This window comes from Anabrus simplex, chromosome 12 (genome assembly GCF_040414725.1).
Source record: "Anabrus simplex isolate iqAnaSimp1 chromosome 12, ASM4041472v1, whole genome shotgun sequence".
In the NCBI taxonomy this organism is placed as follows: domain Eukaryota; kingdom Metazoa; phylum Arthropoda; class Insecta; order Orthoptera; family Tettigoniidae; genus Anabrus; species Anabrus simplex.
The window spans coordinates 9,448,740-9,471,175 of record NC_090276.1 but is presented as its reverse complement, the minus strand read 5'-3'; the positions used below and the strand labels follow the sequence as shown (position 1 = coordinate 9,471,175).

Below are 22,436 nucleotides of genomic sequence, written 5' to 3'. Positions count from 1 at the left end.
CAGATGCCTTTACATGGACACTCTCTGAGGACACCAGTTACATTTTACCAGGGGCGATTCCACCTTGAGCATACATGGTCACGTGTCCCTGCATCAAAGTTTTTTTGTAGACATGGTATAGACTTTTTGGGCTTATGCCTTGTCAAGGAACCTACGGTATCCTCTGTCATAAGAGGCGACTAAAAAAGTCGACGAAGGGATGATTTAATAAGGACCATGAAACTATTTGTGATTAGTAACATCACGTGGGTAATACCATGGGTTGCCTTTACTTGCGAGTAGTACCACTATGTTTGGTACTCAATAGGTTTGTGATTAGTAGCAGCAGAGAGTGGTTTACTGTGGGTTTACAGTGCCTGTGATTAGTACCCACCATGTGAGAAACACCATTGGTCTGTGTTACCTGTGTGTATTACATTACCTGTGAGTAGTACCAGAATGTGAGGAACACAGTAAGTCTTCGTTACTCATGATTAGTACCGCTACATGAAAAATACCATGGCTAGCGATAAGTACCATTAACCCTTTGGCTTTCAAGGTAACGATCTATCGGTACCCACGGGTCCTGCGAAAACTGTCAGGGTAACGATCCGTCGTTACCCGCCTTTATTATAATTATTTCATTATTTACGCGCCAAATAGCATTTTTTTTGCACGGAATAAGAAGAGTACAGTTTTATCTCACGTTATACTCCGCAGGAACTGCCGGCTAACAGTATTTATCGTTATTCTTGAGGTCTGAAATATGTGCTCACTGGAGTTCCGTGTCTTGTTTACATCGTGGTTGGCGGCAATCTTGCGTTCATTTCTCTCTGTTTTCATTCGTGATTATATAGTGAAATTAGGCTGTATCGTAGGCAATATATTTAGTTTACTTGTTAGTTCATTATTGAAATAGTTTTCGTAGGTAATTAGGTGCATAGTGATAGTGAAGTGTAAGATATAGTTCATTTAGGTTAGGCCTAGTTATTTATCGCACGCGACATGGCGAAGAGAGTTCATTTAGCTGACGATGATACCACTGAATATCTTGCCAATTATTCAAGTGATGGTGATATTTCTCTGTCCGAATCGGAAAGTGTAGACGATGATGATGATGATAATAATCCCAGCACCTCCAGACAGTGATGTTAGTGTGGATAGAGATTTGTAGGACGAAGATTATCGCGATATCTTAGCCCCGGAACAGCCCATCCCACTCCCTCATCAGTATCAGGAAGTGACAGGACCTAAGCATAAGCCACCATCAAATTCTGCTCCTATTTCATATTTCAATTTGTTTTTTACCTCCTTTCTTTTAAATCTGATGGTCTCAGAAACCAATCGCTATGCCCATTAATTCCTGAACAAAAATAAGGACAAGCTATCTCCACAACTTCGTAAATGGAAGGGCGTAACCCTAATTGAGATGAGAGGTTTTCTGGCTTGCATTCTGAATATGGGGATAAACAGGAAAACTACCAGTGCCTCATACTGGTCAACCTTCTCATCCCAGTCAACTCCATGGTTTGCAAACATGTTTTCATTCCATAGGTTTCAACATATTTTCAGGTTTTTTTCATTTAGTGAACAGTGAAAAGTGTGCTCCACCAGGTGATCTAACGTATGATCCCTGTATTCTATTTCAGCCTTTACTTGACCATGCCAATAACATATTTCGGCACCACTACACTCCTCACGAGGAACTGAGTATTGATGAAAGTCGGGTGGGGACAAAGAACAGGACATGCCTAATGCAATATCTGCCCAATAAACATCATCATAGATGGGGAATAAAATTCTGGATGCTCTGTGATTCAGTTTCAAACTACTGCTTGGGATTCTTCACCTACCGCGGAGCCAGGTCTCAAGAAGACAAGGACAATATTGCTAAGTGCGGACTGGGGTACACTGTGGTCATGAGACTATTGAAATTAGGGAACTACTTACAGAAAGGACACCATGTGTTTGTGGACAATTTTTTTATGTCTGTTCCACTTGTAAAGGACCTTTTCAAGTTTCAAGAAAGTATCTGCCTAAGAGTTGTAAAAGGAAGTTTGGAATAGGTGAAACTTTGTATTGTCGTTCTGGGCCTGTCTTGGCCTGTGCCTACAGGGAAAAGAAATCACAAAGGGCACCTGTTATTCTTCTCTCCAGTAAGGCAACAGCTAACTCTAAGGAAGTAGAAATTAAGAGGGGGAACACCGTAAAGCTTGTGAAAAAACCGGAAGTGATCCACAGCTACAATAGATTCATGGGGGGCATTGATACCTCTGATATGATGTATGCCTACCTAGATGAGCGCAGAATTGTTCGATATTGGAAAAAGGTGGCATTTAATATCATCGCCAGAATGGTCCTCAATTCTTACATTCTATATAAAGAACATGCAAGAGGTCAAGGAAAACTGAAATCTAGGCTACGCTTTATTGTAGAGATCATTGAACATTTAGGGGGTGAGTGGTTGCAAACAAAGAATGCTTCAGCGAATGATCCTAGAGGGCCACCAGGTGTGAGAAAACTGCCTGATAGGAGAGAGTCCAGGTGCTGTGTCTGTACTTCAGAGGGGAGGAAGCGGAGATCCAGAACCATTTGTACGAGGTGTAGCAAGGGACTACACGGAGTGTGTTACCCAAAACACAAGTGTTAATAGGTCAGTGGTACATCACATTACATAACTGAGAAAATATGGTCTCAGGAACAAACAGTTTTTAAAGTGTTAATAGGGCCTACAGACAGAATCAATTGAGAAAATTTGGTTAAAATTAATTTCCTAATGAAATTTAGGTTTTCCAATATTTTTACTTTTTTCACATTCAAACAAGATGGTATAGATGTCCAACACATTATCAGTGATAATAAGTGATTCATTTTCTATAGGTCAACTGAATTGCATGGTAATATCTTCATTGGTGAGTCTTTTATATCCGATTTAAGAAATGTGTGTTTTATGCAAAAATGGCTGACATTTTTCAGTGTTACATCACTTTAAACATTTTAATCTATCCTTGGATGTAATGGACATAGAATCGTGATATTTACCATGATAGTAAACAATAATATAGCCTTCCTACTGACATGAATAACAAACTCGGATTGTGAATACTATTTCCTAGAATTACTTCCAAACTTTCAAAATCTGAAATTTATAACTTTGCTTCTATATTTATTATTTTTTAACATTAAACGCTTTTGGTTTAGGGAAATGACTTACATGCAGTGATACTAAGTGATGTATATTCTATAAGTGTGCCAACTTTCATGTTGATATCTTCATTGGTGTGCCTTCAATGCAATTTTAAAAGAAGTGTATGCATAGTGTGCTAAATATGGCTGTCAGTTTTCACACATCCATCAGCTGAGAGCTTGAAAGCGAAAGGGTTAAGAGAGGCCGTTGACGTGGATTTTGGACCCCTTTAGACAAGTATCATCGACTCAGGAATGTGCTTTGGAAGCTGTCCCTTAGTCAGTAAGATAGTTTCTGGGAAAGTGGGGCATTGCAGCTCGGATCCACTGATTGTTTTAAGTTCATAATTATTTTTCACTGTCGTCCTTATGAATTCTAGCCAGTGGATTGATTTTGGAATTATTTTTAACTTTCATTATTGTGAGTCGGATCCTGTGATTATTTTAAATTCATATTCATCTGTTCATTCTTCATCATCACATTTTGAATTCTGGTCAGTGGATGAATTTGACTTTAAAATTTTCATTGCCCCATTTCGTACCATTAGGAGCCGATGACCATCAATCAATCACTACTGATCTGCATTTAGGACATTCTCCCAAGTGGCAGATTCCCTATCTGTTGTTTTCCTAACCTTTTCTTAAATCATTGCAAAGTAATTGGAAATTTATTGAACATCCCCGTTGGTAAGTTATTCCAATCCCTGACTCCCCTTCCTATAAATGAATATTTGCCCCAATTTGTCCTCTTGAATTTCAACTTTATCTTCATATTGTGATCTTTCCTACTTTTAAAGACACCACTCAAACTTATCCGTCTACTGATGTCATTCCACGCCATCTCCCTACTCACAGCTCGGAACATACTGTTATTAAATAACACTAGTATATTTTTCCTTACCCACCTATTCAATACAATACAATACAATACAATCTTAAAAATTAGGACTTTGTCCTTATCAAAATTGTTAACATAAAATTAATACATTGGATGATACATGTTTTGCCTATCAATAGTAGGCATCAGCCACATTTTACCTTAGGAATAGATTAGGTACCGGATTGGAAATTACTTATGAATAGCTTACTATTAAAAAGTAAATATGTCTTGTAAAATGGATTAAACAACTATTACAATCTAAAATGTAGTATCCTATTACTTAATATTTGTGTTAATATTTCAGTCTAAAAGCATGACAGTTATTTGAGAATTATGACATAGGTGGTTGATTCTTGATATTAAAAGATATACGGTATCAGATTCCAATTGATTGTCAAATGGCATTGTTGTTAAAAACTTGAAAGTTGAGCATTGGTAATAGTCCTTGGTTTTTGAAGTTGATAATTATTGATTTTCATTTAAATGCTTATAAATTTTGAAGAATTTTCATATGGCGTGGTTCCTTTTTGTTAAAATATTAATTAGAATGCTCGTGTCATAGGCTATATTGGAGTTTATGTAGATGTGAGCGTGCTAGTCGAAAGGGAACGTTGTTGTAGTAAAAGTTGTTGTCAGTCAGTGGGTAGCCAAGTGAGTGTTGAAATTCTGTAATGAAAGAGTTATTTTGAAAATTCAATGAAGAATCATAATTGGAATTAGGGAGTTAAATAGTGGAAGTTAAATGAAAAGTGTTGACACTTGCCTCTTCGACCGCTGCAATGTTAACTTTTGTTGAGAGCTTTAGGGCAACTGGCTGTCGCCGAGCTCTTACTTCGCGTGTTGTATTTGTGGAGTCTTGGTGGAGGGGGTTGAGCTTGAGAAGGCGTGGCTAAGGGCTTATTCGTTGCGCGTGAGGGGGAGTTGCCAGCAGTGGGAGAAGGGGAGAGGGGTGGTGTGTGTGGGAGTGTTTGCTGACTTGGTGCTAAATATTTTCACTATTCTGAAGGAATGGTTTTTGTTCTAGAATTGGAATCTGTTCATAAAGAGAACTTTCGTTATCTATTCCTTCATTTAAGTTTTTGTCTTTAAGTTGTTGATCTAGGAAGATGTATAAGTTTTCATATTCCGTCATGAGCTTACCTTTTGCAATTCTTTTTAAGATTTGTAAATCCCGATCTATTGTAGTAAATTTGTGGCCTGTCCCCTTCGTGTGGTTACTCATCACAGAGAACTTATTATGTTTTTGGGCGTTATAATGTTCTGCATATCTAGTTGGGAAACAGCGGCCACTTTGGCCAACATAAGATACATTACATACAAAGCATCTGAGTCTATATATCCCTGAGCTTGAATATTTATTATTAGTTGAATTGACTTGAGTTATGATTAAAAAATACATTTCGATTTATATTCTGTATGGTGTAAGCAATTTTTACCTCATGTTTTTTTAAAGGATTGGTAATTTGATGGATTTTTGGGTTGGTGAATGTGAAATTTGTGAATTTTGGTTTGTTGTGTTTTATTGGAGAAAGGTTTGTGGTTTATTGTAATATATTTTAATATCAAGAATCAACCACCTATGTCATACGAGGGCTATGCCGAGAGTTTTTAGCAGAGTGGGAGAAAAAAATTTTATTTGCGAAACATCAATTACAGCTTTTCAAAATACTCTCCATTAGCACATATACATTTTTCCATTCTCTGAAACCACTTAGAAAACGTTTCAGTCCAAGCTTCTTTCGGGATGTCGCTTAGTGCACTCCCGTATGCTGCAATGGCAGCAATGGCTGCAATGGAATGGTCTTAAGGGGCCCATAGACGTGCAATATTATTGCACAAAATGGATTGTACAATATATTGTTAGCTGCCTATAGACGTACAATATTATTGCACAAAAATCGAGTTTGTGCAATAAATAGAATCATATGGAGATAATATTGATAGTTGTGCAGTAGGGCACTCTGTCCCTGTCATCAACAGAGAACACCTTGCCAGTGGTCCTAAACAATTTCCCAACATTTGACATAAGGTATTAGACTTTGCAGGTGACTGCAGTTGTATTTGTTAGTTCATTAAGTATTGCATTCTATCAATATTGCTACTACTTTTACCTCAGCCGTTGTAGGTGGAGGAAAGGCAGCAAGTAGTATTGCCATGTAAATGTCATCATGGTTACATGAGGTAACTGGCTGAGAACATTCACAGACCCTAGTAATCATCATCATTATCATCATCATTTCTTCGTTCCATTAAGCCAGGTGCGGTTGTGTACGAGCCTCCTCCAGTTTGTCCTATCCATCCACAGATGCTGCGACGCCAGTTCACATCTCTAATTTCAAGGTCCTTCATTATCTGTTTTTCCCAAACATCACGAGGTCTTCCTCTTGGTCTCTTCCCAGGAACGTTGTGGTCAAAGTATGTTCGAGGAGTCCTGTGAGGGACCATTCTTTTCATGTGTTCATACCATTGCAATCTCTTCACTTCTAGAGTGTCCAGCAAGCTTCTTTCCAATCCAAGCTGTAGTTGGATATCCACATTCCTTATTTTATCCATTTTTGTTTTTCGTAGACAAGAATGGAGGAACTTCATTTCTGTTGCCTGAAGACGACTCTTTGTTGGTCCAGTAAGTGTTGCTGCTTCCTGGCCATACATTAATATACAGTAGGTACTAGATATATTTTGTACAAGCTGATCTTGGAAACTAACGGAAATATTTCATCCCAAATTATTTGACGTACAGCGTGATAGAATTTAGAAGCTTTATGTATTCTGTTGCTAATCTCTTGATGTATGGTATTGTCCAATGACAGAATACTACTTAAATACTGGAAGTTGTCAACAATATCCATCCATAACCAATAATAAATATAATCAAGAGAAGAGCAGAAAAGCAACTCTGAGCTGATTCTACTTGCTACATTATTTTGTTTTCCAGGGAAGAAACCAAACAGTCTGCGAGAACTCCTTGCATTCATTGGGTATGAGAAATACTGGCCTCGCTTGAGAGACCAAGGTGTCGATCTTGAAGTCTTCCTCTCGCTGTCCGAAGCAGATCTCAAGGAGCTTGGAGTTGAGTAAGTATGAACATGTTCTGCAACCAGTAGAAGTGTAGCGGATAGCTGAAGTTAATACCAAACAGTACTGAAGAGTAAAAGGTATATAGAAAGATTAGGAATATAAGTTGGATCACATATTAGGATAACCATGATAACGGTGGAGCATGGAGGTATTTGCTTCATGACAAGGATGGGCATTGGGTAGCGATGGAACAGTTCCGGTTGCTCCTGTTCTGTAAAATTACTATGTTCCACGTAACAGTTCCAAATAACAGTCCGGAGTTTAGGAGGTGGGGGAATTAGAAAATATCAACAAACATAGTGTTCGTGTATGCTAATTCCAAAATTGTTCCCTCATTGCGAGTTTCATGGTTTGTTTTAATTGGATGTGCTTTACAATAGTTGAACCTAAACAAGGTAAACTGGTACCTCTCCTTATGAAGAGAATACTAGGTGCAATATGAGTAGGATCGCAGGAATTCAGAGCGAATAGTTAGCTGATGACGTGATTAGTTAAGGAGACTTGCTAGGTGAAGCTGAATCTGAGAACTAAGAAATCTGCATTGAGTGACATAAGCTTCTCACATAGTTATGTTTATTCGTCTGATGGTATTTATACATTCTAATAGTTAGGATATATTCTAATACCAGTAATTTACAAATTGCTGTAGATAGCACAGCACAAAACGCCGTAAACCACGGTAAAAATAGTGGTGGTTGATGATAAATGTGATTAAACACAGCAAAAACTAAAAGGAACCAAGATTAATATAATCATGTCATGGATACTCACCACAAATTTGCTATCTGCCATAATCCTTACGAAGACACGCACCTCTTACATACTCATATTATGGCTCTCTTCCCTGGTCCCTTAGTGCACACTGCTGCTCATTGCACCCAATGACTACTGTAGTTTCAAGAAACACAGTAAACAGTGTAGAGAAACAGCGCTCATGTTCTCCCAGATCCAGAACAATCTGCGAACCATTGGCGCTTGCGAGGATCTCGAACAGTAGACCAATCCCAGTGCAGTGCAAGCGATATGGAACACATTCGTTTCAGAAGAGGATGTTGTGGCGTACTCTTCATTTTAAGAAGAGTTCAGAGTCTGGAACAGTTCCAAAATAACTGTTAATTTTCCTTTCTCTGCATGTGGGGACATCTTGACATCTCTCGTTGACGCTGTGCTTTGTTAATGGTCATTGCAAAGGCAAGATGTAACGGGAACTGCCTCCTTTTAAATTTTGAAAGGTAGGTTAATGTCAGTAGACACCAAATCAATCCTAGGTAGATAAATTCCCTGTTTCTTGGAAGCACCTGTAATGATATCAGATTTTATAATTTTCTGTATACAGTTCTCTATCAAACACACTCCATTTATTAAACCAAAGGCCACATCATATTTCTTAAAAGTATTACAATTGAACCAGCTTTCAATTTTGATACATGTGGATACATTCCAGGTGGTACAACAGAGTGTAGGTATTCTACAGGTATGCTGCTTTCAAAATCTGTGTCAGATTCATCATCTGTCCACACTGCTGCATTCCGTAAAACTTACTGGGATTAGGTGAACTTACTCTGTTATAATAACTTGAAAAATAAAAGTGTATACAATTGCAAAAATGTGACTTGCCAATGAATTATTACTTCTTAAGTCATTGGGAACTCTTATATCATATTCTATTTCACTTTTAAATTCATTATTTCCTAGTTGTAGTAGTCATGCCGCAAATTCCTATTCGGAAGGCTTTGTACGCATATTTGTCTTAAAGTGCAATACTTTTTATTTTTTATCATAATTTAACATGCCAGATACATGGCTTAACTAGCTTTGAATACCTACGACAGAAAGAACTTCGCAAAAATCTCCCCCAAATATGACAATTTTACCACACATTTCTTTTTCACACTTCATGATGTCCATTAGTAAGTGATGAATACAATTTACAGGAATCATCAAAGCTTCATCAATAACAATAACATACATGCATTATCATTAAATACTGTTATGCCTTTCAGCATTCAGTCTGCAAGCCTCTGTGAATTTACTAAATTTCGCCACAATCCTCTATTTGCAACTAGTGCTGTGGCCTCATGTAGTTCTATACCTCTTATCTTTAAATCACTAGAAACTGAGTCTAACCATCGTCGTCTTGTTCTCCCTCTGCTTCTCTTACCCTCCATAACAGAGTCCATTATTCTCCTAGGTAACCTATCCTCCTCCATCCGCCTCACATGACCCCACCACCGAAGCCAGTTTATGCGTACAGATTCATCCATCTAGTTCATTCCTAACTTAGCCTTTATCTCCTCATTTGGAGTACCCTTCTGCCATTCCTCCCTCCTGTTTGTACCGGCAATCATTCTTGCTACTTTCATGTCTGTTCCTTCTAACTTATGAATAAGATATCCTGAGTCCACCCAGCTTTCGCTCCCGTAAAGCAAAGTTGGTCTGAAAACAGACCGATGTAAAGATAGTTTTGTCTGGGAGCTGACTTCCTTCTTACAGAATACTGTTGATCGCAACTGCGAGCTCACTGCATTAGCTTTGATTCAATCTCACTTACTATATTACCATCCTTGGAGAACACACAACCTAAATACTAGAAATTATCGACCTGTTCCAGCTTTGTATCACCAATCTGACATTCAATTCTGTTGAATTTCTTACCTACTGACATCAATTTAGTCTTTGAAAGGCTAATTTTCATACCATACTCATTGCACCTATTTTCAAGTTCCAAGATATTAGACTGCAGGCTTTCGGCACAGTCTGCCATTAAGACCAAGTCGTCAGCATAGGCCAGACTGCTTACTACATTTCCACCTAACTGAATCCCTCCCTGACATTTTATACCTTTCAGCAGATGATCCATGTAAACTACAAACAGCACAGGTGAAAGATTCCAGCCTTGTCTAACCCCTGTAAGTACCCTGAACCAAGAACTCATTCTACCATCAATTCTCACTGAAGCCCAATTGTCAACATAAATGCCTTTGATTGATTTTCATAATCTACCTTTAATTCCATAGTCCCCCAGTATGGCGAACATCTTTTCCCTCGGTACCCTGTCATATGCTTTCTCTAGATCTACGAAACATAAACACAACTGCTTATTCCTCTCGTGTATGTATGTTGTATGTTGGGTATTCAGCCCGAACGCTGATTGGATCCTCAACAGGTTCACCATTAGCTGTCATAGATGGCCTAGGTGTCACTGAAGAGGCGTACTGGGGAAATGAGGAGTGAGGTAGTTTCCCGTTGCTTTCTTCACTGAGCCAGAAGTTGCTATTGCACATCAGTCTGCCAAGCCCACTGAAATGTGTGCACCACCTGACCCTATGAGCGACATTTTCACACCATTCATAGCAGGGACTGGCTGCATAAGGAATGGCATTACTAGCGTCACTCATACCTCAGCCACTTTCGTATTGTCAAAGCCAAGTATAAGACTGAGACAGGTCAATGAAAGTAACAATTTTATTCTAGCCCATACCAGAAGACATAGTGCACTGTAAACACTTCATCTTGCCAGCAAAGGCCAATTCCTCTCGTATCCTCTCGTATCCTCTCGTAGCATTGTTCGCATACTGAAAATCTGATCCTGACAGCCTCTCTGTAGTCTGAAACCACGCTGGTTTTCATCCAACTTCCTCTCAACTATCGATAGCACCCTCCCTTCCAAGATGCCAGTGAATACTTTGCGTGGTACACTAATCAATGAGATACCTCGATAGTTGTTGCAGTTCTTCCTGTACCCTTGCTTATAGTTAGGTGCATTTTCTGCATTTGTCCAGTCTGAAGGTACCTTACTGTTGTGTGTGTCCTCCGCCGCCTGCAAGCTCCGCAACCCGCCTCGCGTTGACTCTTCTAGATACCACGAGGTGTGGACTGCAGCGCGCTGATGTAATCGTGTGACGTCAGCCAGCGTGTATAAACTGTGCGACGTCTTCTCCACTCCAGGCACTCCACAGTGTCCAGCGATGAGACTACACCGTACGTCGGACACGGAAGTACCCTCTTAAAAAAGTGTACTGAACAGGTGGACTAATTCTGTACGGGAGGTCTCACCTCAGGAAATCTTCGCCTCAAGTTATCCTGCCTCCCGTATCACCGACATACATCCTGCCTAGCATTCTGCTACCACGAACTTTACTCCAAGTTCTCTTTATAATTCTCCAAACCATAGATAGTCATCAGCTATCACAAACATTCATTCCTTCGGATATCCTATCTCATCAAGATAGATATCATTGTACATATTTCTCAGACAGTCAGTCAACTAGTTTATGTTATTATTTAACGTGTACAGCACTTCAAGCAGCAAGTCAAATTTCGTTCATTTTTGTATATACTGTGTGAATATTTACAAACTAATAAACTTTTATGTTGTGCTTTGTATATCGTGATTCTTGTATACAACACAACACTTACCAACACTCCATGATAATCTTACTACTGTACTCTCTGAAGCCATTTCATTCCTGCCTTCCCACTAGACTTCACCATTTCAGGTCTAATTTCATCTATTCCTGCTTCTTTATGACAATAGAGTTTATTTACCATCCTTTCTACTTCCTCAAGCATAATTTCACCAACACCATTTTCCTCCTCCCCATGAGCTTGGCTGCTTACAACACCATCAGGAAGATTTCCTTTTACGTTGAGAAGCTGTTCAAAAGATTCCCTCCACCTCTCCAGTGATTCCCTTCTATCTATTATGAGTTCACCTGAATTACTCAAAACACTGTTCATTTCCTTTTTCCCTCCCTTCCTAAGATTCTTTATTACTGTCCAGTAAGGTTTCCCTGCTGCTTGACCTAGCCTTTCCAGATTATTACCAAAATCTTAACATGACTTCTTTTTGGATTCAACAACTATTTGTTTTGCTCTGTTGCTTTCATCTACATACAAATCCCTGTCTGCCTCAGCCCTTGTTTGGAGCCATTTCTGATAAGCCTTCTTTTTACGTTTACAGGCTGCTCTCACTTCATCATTCCACCAAGATGTTCGCCTTTTCCCTTCCTTACACACAGTTGTCCCTACGCATTCCATTGCTGTTTCTACTACAGCATCCCTGTATGCCACCCATTCCCTGCTTACTGTCTACTGTTCGAAACTTCTCACTAATCATATCCATGTACTTCTGTCCAATTTCCTCGTCCTGGAGATTTGCTACCCTTATTCGTTTGCAGACAGATTTCACTTTCTCTACCCTAGGCCTAGAGATACTTAGTTCACTGCAGATCAGATAGTGGTCTGTATCATCGAAAAATCCCCGGAAAACTCGTACATTCCTAACAGATTTCCTGAATTCGAAGTTGGTTAAGATATAGTCTATTATGGATCTGGTACCCCTAGCCACCCAGTGTAGCGGTGAATAGCCTTATGCTTGAAAAATATATTCGTAACTGCTAAACCCATACTAGCCCAGAAGTCCAGCAAACGCTTCCCATTCCCATTAGCTTCCATATCTTCTCCACATTTACCAATCACCCTTTCATACCCCTCAGTTCTATTTCCAACTCTCATATTGAAATAGCCCATTAGCACTATTCTATCCTTGCTGTTGACCCTGACAACGATGTTACTCAATGCTTCATAAAACTTGTCAACTTCATCCTCATCTGCACCCTCACATGGTGAATACACTGAGACAATTCTCATCGTAATTCGTACAACTGCCAAATCTACCCACATCATTCACTCATTTACGTTATTATTCTTCTGTGCGTTACAGTTGCTAGCGCCGAACGAAGCTTTAGTAAGCTTATTAAAACTTATTTGCGCTCTACAATGGCACAGGAAAGGCTGAACTCTCACTATTTTAGCAATAGAAAATGACACCGCAAAAACCTTAGACTTTAGAGATATTCTGACAACATTTCTTAATGCAAAAGCCACGTGAATGCCTTTCAATGTTTGAAGTTTGTATACAGACAATAACAAGAACAAATAATGAAAAATCAAAGACCGTATTTTGTATATAAATAAATCAAGGCTTGGTATATGTATATCAGATATGTAGTGGAGGGTGGGTGGTCCGTGATGCTGTTATTTATTATAGCTGCCTGTTTTTCCAGTCCGCAACACGGCGGGTCCATAGGTGGTGGATAATGGAGTGGCTCTAAAGAGCTAGGGTATCATCCCCCCCGAACCAAAACTGGAACGAACATAATTACGAAATTTACCGGGGGTGGGGGGCGCCGGTTTAAGCCTTGCCTTGGGCGCCTACATACCACTCGACGGCCCTGATCTAGATTCATCCTCTTTGCTGACTCAGCCAGTTCTACTTTCTTTCTTCCATAAGCCCCATTAATATTGATAGCTCCCCATCGAATTCCATTTCGTTCGGCAAGTTGTTTCCAAGGAGTCCCTCGCCTGTCAAATGGGAGTGGGACTCCGTTACTCCCATAGATCGGGGGCTTGCTTAAAGTGTTCTGAGCGCGGTAAATTCATGAAGCAGGATGCTACCCTACTTGCACATAGTCCAAGTGAGGATCTCTCCTCTAACGGGTTATGGACCACCGGTGGATTGTATAGTCCTAGCCGCCTGAGCACACGGAGGGCCACGACTCAGAATATGTCCGAGATGCCCACTCCCATTCCATAGCAACTGGTGTCCCGATTCTCAGACCACTTATTAGGCCACTCAGCCCGTTGCTCATGGTTCACGAACTAGGACGTGACTACATTAACCCACTCCGTGAACCATCAATAATAATCTGCTTCTGAGCTGTTCCATTTAATGCACGAAAGTGAACTTTCTGTTACTGGAACAGAGAAACCAAAAGTTTTGTAAATTGTCGTACCATCTGGTAATACAAAGTTGCAATTCCTGTCCATGCAGCAGCGACTGCTTCTAACCATGTATACTAAACTTGGAGCAGCCTTCTGGAGCTTCGAAAGAAAAAAAACATTTCTGACTTGATTTTACAGAGCCCTCTATCGGGCTGGCATAGAAAGATCAGTGGAGACAAGTTACATAGATCATCATATTATTTGAATAAATAACTATTTAACACAAATTATCAACTTAGTGAAATAAATACTATTTTCCTAGTAATCCTGATATGGAGACCTTTCTTTTGATGTAGTATATTGCGTTAGTATTACGGTTTCTCACAATATTGCATTAAACATTCAAATTATTTGTATATATGTATTTTATTGATATTCACATATTGAATATAGGTGGACCCACTCTCACCCCATTTAACATGGAAACATTTGTCTCAAGAAGTACTTAACATAGTTTGAAAATGATATCGCATCTGAATTTGTAATGCCTACATCTCTAATGCTAGAAGAAACCTTGTAGTTAGTATGGTAGTATAGTACCATTATCTCAGCAGATGTTGCCTCTAGAAAAGTGTTGAAAGTTCGATTAGAGTCCTTTGATAACTGAAAGTGGAAAAACAAATTTTGAAAATCTTCAGTGGCTTAAGTTATTTACGTTAACATCCTAGGGAAAGAGAGAGAGTGTGTGATGGAATCTACAATTCTATGAATAAGGATTTGAGACAGGAAGGAAGTTTGGACACTGAAATTATCTCGCATGGGCTGAGGACAATTGAAAGTGCATGGATTGGGACTGTGAGGGGGGGGGAGAGATATGGTGATTGTTTGAAGGGAAGAGACAAGTACAAGTAGAAGCTTAGCTTGTGGTAGCCACCCCATACTTTCAAACTGACAAGTTACGGGAAGAAACAGAGTCATGATATTGCAATATTTCCTTTGTTCAATCAGTCACCACTTATCTGCCTGCCTGGTGGTAGTGATCGTTAAGGCATCAAGCTTCTATGGTCTGACGCTGTGGTTAGCCGCTTTGAGTCCCATTGGTTGAAAAAAATGTCGCCATCAGAATGTTGCCCGGCAGGGTAGGAGAGGTGGTGGTATACAATTCCTAATCACTAAATTGTACGCCAAAAGCCTGGATTACCCGCTGTTGGTGGTGATTCGTCTGTTGGATTTGGACGTTAAGCCCTGACCAGACACGCTGGCTTTATTTGGCAAGAGTAGGCTATATGCTGGCACTGGGTTTCGCCCTCTTCCTACGTCATCATCTCTCCCCCAGATGTGCGGGTCGCCCAGGTGCAGCAGACGGGCCGAAAATGTCCTCGGACTCTCCTGGCACTCGATGCCACGAAATAAATAAGAATCCCACTGATCTGCAGTTGGAGTTCTCATCCAGGTGGTGGATTCTGTATCAATTGTTTTCCTAATCTTTTCGGAAAATGTGTTTGAATCCCACCGCTGGCAGTTCTGAAGATGATATTCCATGGTTTCCCATTTTCACACCAGGCAAATGCTGGGGCTGTACCTTAGTTAATGGCTGCTTCCTTCCCACTTCTAGCCCTCTCCTATCCCATCATTGCTATAAGAAATATCTGCGTCGGTTCAACTTAAAGTAGATTGTACAAAAAAATCAATGATTTTTAACAAACTTTCAGATTTGGGATGATTGGTCATTATTTTGTCTTTCAAGAAGGTTTTAAGTCAATATATAGTTTTCAAGAATTTTTACATTATTGTAATTATTCAATGAATTTTAAGTGTATTTTTTGTCAGACTGATCAAAATCTGCAAGTGACAATATTAAAAACATTACACATTTTTTCGTTCATATGGGTAAATTTGCGAAATATCTTTCGTGGCCAAGCAAACTGACCAGCAGTGTCAGTGACTAAGAAAGAGTAAGGAAAAGATTTATAACTGAGTCTTGTGCAGGCTCATAACACAGGACTCTGATAATTAGGAGAAAGTATTTGCTAACGTTTCTCAATCAAGTTAAAGCATGGATAGCATTCTGTGAGTTAAATGCCACATATGGAAAAATTGTTGAATTGCATAACAAAATCCTCCTCAAATATAAGGTTAAACATCACGGTTAGTTGTAAACTTGGCATGTAGCTTTCAGTAGCAGGAATCGCAGTCTCCATGTTGGCCAATGACAAGTGAGCTAGACGTCACGTGATGAACGTTCAAGACAAATTTAATGTTAATGTTACCAAGTGTTTTCTTCTAGTATTTTTAAAACGGGCAAAAATATAACCTGTGACAATAAAGTTCGGTGAATGAAGTCAGAACAGTCGATCCGGCAACACTGGTGACACGCTACGCTGCACCTGCGTAGCAGCAGGTTTTGAGCATCGTGTGTGTGCCGTGTAAGACCTGTTTGACACAGTGCGTGTTAGTACGTTGGTTCTGAACTGCGAACAGGAACATGAACGAATAAAAGATCAATGTACAGTTTTGTTTTAAGGTTGCAAGACACCAAAAGAAACGCATGCGCTGCTGGTACCTGTTTATGAAGATCAAGCACTGTCCTTGAAGTGTCTGCACGAGTGGTTTGCCCATTTTCGAGGAGGCCGGGAAGGTGTTTCTGACAACCCCGCGTAGCGGAAGACGACAACATTGAGAAGGTGAGGACATTAATCACGAATGATTGGCGATTCACTGTGCGCGTGATAGCGGATGAACTGCAGGAAAGAGATTTGCCTATATTCCTGACATCCAACGAAATGTAACGATGCCTTTGAACACCATCCCAAGGGAAGCCTTCTTGCAAAGTTTCCAGGAAATGCATCGCCGATCTCAGCAGTGCATAGTTATGGGAGGGGACTATTTCGAAGGACGGTAAGGTCACTATCATGCCTTGTTCATCTATTTTGATAGTACAGGACTATTCATCAAACTTTATTGTCACAGGTTGTATAAGAATGATTAATCCCAGTGTAATTGAGAGGTGTTAAAATGAATGCTTTGAAACTGCAAGACGCTGACAAATTCTTGACTACAACATTATAGCAATCAGTGGAAAACATTTGACAACGTCGAGTTTTAGACAGATTTGCTGAAAACAATGGGGAATGATGCGACAGAGAATGAGGAAGAGGAAGTTTTTGTAGAAACCAATGATTTGATGGTTTAGATGTTCCGTTTATGTGAATAAGCACCGTTAATATACATTGAAATATTTGATCATGATTTTCTGTTATTTCACTTGCAGTTATGCCAATTTCCTAAGAATTTTGCATGCAGAAGTGGAAATCTCGACCTGTTAGTTGCAAACTTGTCAATCTTCAATTTTATTTTTTTGCTTTACGTCGCACCGGCACAGATAGGTTTTATGGCAATGATGGGACAGGAAAGGCCTAGGAATGACAAGGAAGCAGCCGTGGCCTTAATTAAGGTACAGCCTGGTGTGAAAATGGGAAACCACTAAAAACCATCTTCAGGGCTGCCGACAGTGGGGTTCGAACCCACTATCTCCCGGATGCGAGCTCGCAGCTGCGCGCTCCTAACCGCATGGCCAACTCACCCGGTATCTGCAATTTTAATAACGTCAGTGCTCAAAAGTCGTGGATGTTAGGTTATGCTGCATTTTAGAATGTTTAAGGGTAGAAAAAAAATTCATGCATATATCTCCTCTAGTTACGGAGTTCTAATAAATCTTTTTCTCATGTAAAATTGGGTTGATTGTACATTGGCAGTTTTGCTCAATTAACTTTTAAAGTCTTGATCAGGGATTTTTCCAGACATGCTTGCTCTGGAGTATGGAAGGGGTCAAACATATCCTGTATTGCGCTCTTAAACTCTTTGCAACCCTAGTTACAAACCATGGCTTAAAGTTAGGGAATTTGTGGTTTAGAAAATGTTAAGTTCATCCCATTATGATCTATGTTTCCTTGAGTGAAATGGAACACTCAGTAGGATGCACACAATGCCAGGTCAGTGCAGGGAGAAGGAGCAATAGAAACACTACATTCTAATAGTTTGAATACTTTCTAATTGTTTATTACTTATATCTTAACTGAGCAGAGTGGCCACACCTATGGATCTGCATTCGGGGGAAGTGATCGTTTGAACCCGACCATCAGTTGTCCTGAAAATGGTGTTCTGTGGTTTCCCATTTTCACTTCCGGACAAGTGCTGGGCCACTTCCTATTCATAGCTCCTTCCATCTCCTTACCCAATCTCATTTGCCATCATTTATTTCATCTTTATTAGCTCTTCAACTGAGGCTGGCAACATGAAGGGCATCCAGCTGTAAAAACAGGCCGTACATTTCATCTCACCTCATCCCCTACCTCGTATGAAGAAACAGGACTTACGAGCAGATGTACAGTATTTACCCTTCCCTTACATTCCCTTTTCTCATATCTATCTGGCTTTCTTCTATCCTACACTCATTGCACATGAAGGCTGAAGATCTTTCAAGATGTCTCTTTAATGAGTGTTGATGCCCGCCCTCCTGATGTAGCTGAGAAGCAGAAACGAGCTCGTCTGAGACTGAGAAGAGATGGGTGTAGAAAAACTGAGACTGATGGGGAGAGAGCCTATCTGTTGGAAAATAGCAGTGTGTGACAAAATGGAGGTTGTTCTTGTCTTAACATTATGTTGTCCTGCCTCCTCCTCTGACCTATCATTACACTTCTTTTCTAGTTCCTGTTTCTCTTCTTCTTCTCCTTTTAAGACCACATAAGACCACTTTAGTCTGTCTATTGTCCGTGTCTCTTCAAAGGAACTGTTCGGGCTTTGCAGTCTTCCCAGTACTTTTTTCATGTGTTCCAATCTTCGTGCCCTTTCTGGTGTTGAAAATATTCGTGTTGCGAGTTTCTTTCTCGTGAGTGTGCAGGAGATGCTTGTGAAGGCCAATTTCCTTCAGATTGTCCCTTATTTCTGTGACCTATCTTCAGCTTGTTGTGGTACTTTTTGAGTCAAGATTATACTGTACCAGTTGTTTCTGAAGTCTCACATCTGGCGTTCTGATGTGTCCAAAGAATCCCAGCCTCCTCTTATGCATAGACTTCCAGCTCTCCGTACACGACTCTGTTGGGTACTATCCACCACTGTTTGTCTTTCTGGTATTTTTTGTTGATGCAGCTTCTTGCAATTCTTTCAATATTGTGGAGTCTGTTGGTCTTTGATTGTTCATTCAGGTGAAAGAGGATCTCTGCTGCATATGTGGCAACTGGTTTTATTATCCCCAGGTTTATCTCATGGTACCTATACACTACTTGAACCAGTTGCATATGCATGTGTACAGATGAGTTCATCTATTAAAAACAATATTTTATTGTTATAAAAATAATGTACGAATTGGAAGTGATGCAGTGGAAATCAATCTGCAAGTACGACGTATGTCTGTACATAACAAGGGAAATCCTGTACATGCATACATGCACTTGGAACACAAATGATAGCAAATAATAACAATAAAAATGTCAAGAAAATATAGATGTGATTTCATCTATGGCCTTTATTTTAACGATCTATTACAGTGGGTGATGAACCAACACAAGCACTGATGTTCCATCCTTACACCACAGAGGGCAAAGTCCTGCTGGCTCTAAACAAGCTTGAAGTTCAAATGTAAGACATAAGATGACGCGACCTCATAGAGACGTCATGATACACTCTATTTCCACTGAAATCTCGCTTTCAAAAATTGCTTGGTTACATCCTTATTCTGGGAGATCTCTTAAACTGTTTTTTCTGTTTTGTGTAAATGGATAGGTTAATTTTTGTGGGCTGGCCAGCTTGTTTGTTCTTATTTCGGTCAACAGTGTTTAGTTTTTTGTTTGTTTGTTATTACATCTCCAGAGTTTTTGAACTGGGTAACAATTTTGACCTTATTACCATTTATGCTCATTTCTTTCAGTGATGTCGGTTTTTGGAACGTAATTTCTGTCTTTTCGAATGATATTCTGAGGCCAGTTTTGGTTGCAATGTTTTTAAGTTGTGATATCTATGTTTTAGCTTGTTTGGACAGAGCAGGAGTGGTTGTAGAGAAGTTTGTATTCCTGTCTCTCTGTGACTTGATTTAACACTAGTTTGTTTCTTTCTAATACTACCATTAGCAAATATGGAAACTTTTCAGTTTACTTTTGTCTTTCTTTGCAGTAAGGTTGGTCCCAGAAAGGTCATGGCTAAAGCAATTGATACATGGAGAACTACAAAATGAATTCACATAATTTTAAAATATATATATTTTACTAAATTTTGAACATATTATATAGTGCATATTCTATTTTTAACATTCCTTTGATATTAGAAGCCTTATAATTAAATTTCAACAGTGTAATCTTGAAAAAAAAGAAATTGACATTTGTAATTTTTTTCCAATACTGTAATAATTTATCTGAAATAAACTTGAATTGAGTTGTAAATGTAATAACTTTGGTTAAAGCATTTGACTCAATTTTCTTGTATTCATCGGCTCTCCTTTCTCCCTAGCCATTGTCCTCTGTTAATTAGTTTCTTGACTGAGACAGCCATCCATATACAGGGTGGCTGAAAACAACGTGAACCGGGTATATCTCCGTTAAAGGGTTGTACATGCTGACAATTAATTTGAACCCCCTGTGGGTGGGGGGGACGCAGATGAATACACGCAAGGTATCCCCTGCCTGCAGTAAGAGGCGAATAAAAGGGGCCCCGGGTGCTCTCGACTTGGGGGGCGTGGGTTGGCGACCATGAGGCACTTAGCTGAGTCCTGGCAATGCTTCCACTTACTTGTACCAGGCTCCTTACTTTCATCTATCCTGTCCGACCTCCCTTGCTCAACTCATGTTCTTTTCCAACCCCAATGGTATTAGAGCACTTGAGTCTTGGGAAGTCTTTCATTTTGACGCCCTTCGTGGCCCTCGCATTTTTTCCGTTACTTCATTTTTTGAAGTGACTTATCCCTTCTTTATTTTTTCTCTCTCTATCCCCAATGAAGAGGGAGAAGAAATATTAAAAAAAGAGATAATAACTGAAAAGAAAGGAAGGAGCGCTGGAGGTAAGTAGTCCATTAAGAAACTTTTGTTCTATTTGCGTTCTATCGGTTTTGGTACACAAAAATTTTTCACATTATCAACCAGGAGCGCTGACCACGGGGGTGCTACCGTGCAAATAAAACTTAGGAAAATGTACCGACACTTCTAAATTTCTTTTTCGAACACTAGAAAATATTACATACGTCTTTAAATTTCAAATTTGTCTCAAAACAGAAAGAACTGGGATCTGTGTAAGTACACTGTAATATCTTCATTGGGGTAATCACATTAATATGGCGTATGGCCTTCGGAAAGGCCTGATGTAGAGCTTTTGAGTTGACACCTGATGGGCGACGTGTCTGTGAATGGGGTCCTACCAATGATGAAGTCTACTTGTGAAGACTGCACTCATCTAGCCCCCTGACCCATCGGTATTAACCAATGAAGGTTAAAATCCTCGTCCCAGCTGGGAATCTAACCCAGGACACCCTGGACCAAAGGCCAGCATGCTAAACTATTTAGCCATGGAGGGAATCAAATTAACGGGATTGTAAATAAATGTTACAGATCTCTTCATATTGTTAAGAATATGAGGGTATTTAGGGGTGTAGTTGGGATATACAGGAGAGGTCAGACCCTTAACTAGAGTATAGTTCTAGTGTATGGGAGGTGGTGGTGGTGGTGATTACTGTTTTAAGAGGAAGTACAACTTTGCAACCATCCTTTATATAACACTAATCAGAGAGAAAAAATGGAAGGGGTCCGACACATCAAAAAATGAATATATCGGCCAAAGGAAGTCAAGGGCCATGAAGGGCATACAATGAAAGACTCCCTAGTATTTGCAACCTAATACCGTCTGGGTCAAAAAAAAAAAAACAGAGTTGATCAAGTGATGTCGGATAGGTTACATGAAGGTGAGGGGCCTGGCATAAGCAAGTGGTAGCAATGCCAGGACTCAGCTCAGGGCACTGTGGTCGCCAACCTACACTCGCAAGTTGAGAGCCCCTGGGGTCCTTTTAGTCGCCTCTTACGACAGGCATGGGATACCACGGGTGACATTCTACCCCACCCCTCTCATGGGGTGGCTTGATACGAGAACTGGAAAACATCCACAGAAAAGCAGCGCTATTTGTTCTGAGTGATTCCCTACAAAAGAGTAGCGTTGTGAAAACGTTGCGAATTTTGGGCTGCGGTACTTGGTCGTAAGGAGACTGTTTCAAGCTGTCAGTGGAGAGATGGTGTAGAATGGCATTAGTATATGAATAAGCTTGAGTGCAGCTGTAAAATGTAGCCACCATATTAATATCAAGATACATTTGGAATTTAAGAGCACAAACTGGGCCAGATATTAATTTATAGGACGAGGAATTTAGCCTGCCTCTCACCGCTGCGTTCCATGGTTCAAATCCCAGTCGCTCTATGTAAGAGTTGTGCTGGACAAAGCGGAGGCGGGGCAGGTTTTTCTCCGGGTGCTCCAGTTTTCTCTGTCATCTTTCATTCCAGCAACACACTCCAATATTTTTTCATTTCATCTGTTGGTCATTAATCATTGCCCCAGA

At 39.9% G+C, this 22,436-nt stretch overlaps 1 protein-coding gene and 1 pseudogene across 2 annotated transcripts in view; both read left to right on the top strand.

Moving 5' to 3' along the window:
• The window catches only part of LOC136884256 (ankyrin repeat and SAM domain-containing protein 3-like), a 37,482-nt gene extending 17,157 nt beyond the window's left edge, over positions 1 to 20,325 (top strand). The window contains exons 4-5 of one of the 2 annotated variants that reach the window (XM_068229876.1): positions 6,981 to 7,119; positions 20,018 to 20,325. In XM_068229876.1, the coding sequence (XP_068085977.1) occupies positions 6,981 to 7,119; positions 20,018 to 20,078 (200 nt within the window). In that variant the 3' untranslated portion in view covers positions 20,079 to 20,325. Of the gene's footprint in view, positions 1 to 6,980; positions 7,120 to 16,373; positions 16,871 to 20,017 lie in introns of those variants that run through there. The other variant, XM_068229877.1, reaches the window with a different exon arrangement.
• Positions 985 to 2,697, top strand: LOC136884378 (piggyBac transposable element-derived protein 4-like; annotated as a pseudogene).
• Positions 20,326 to 22,436: the final 2,111 nt, after the last annotated feature.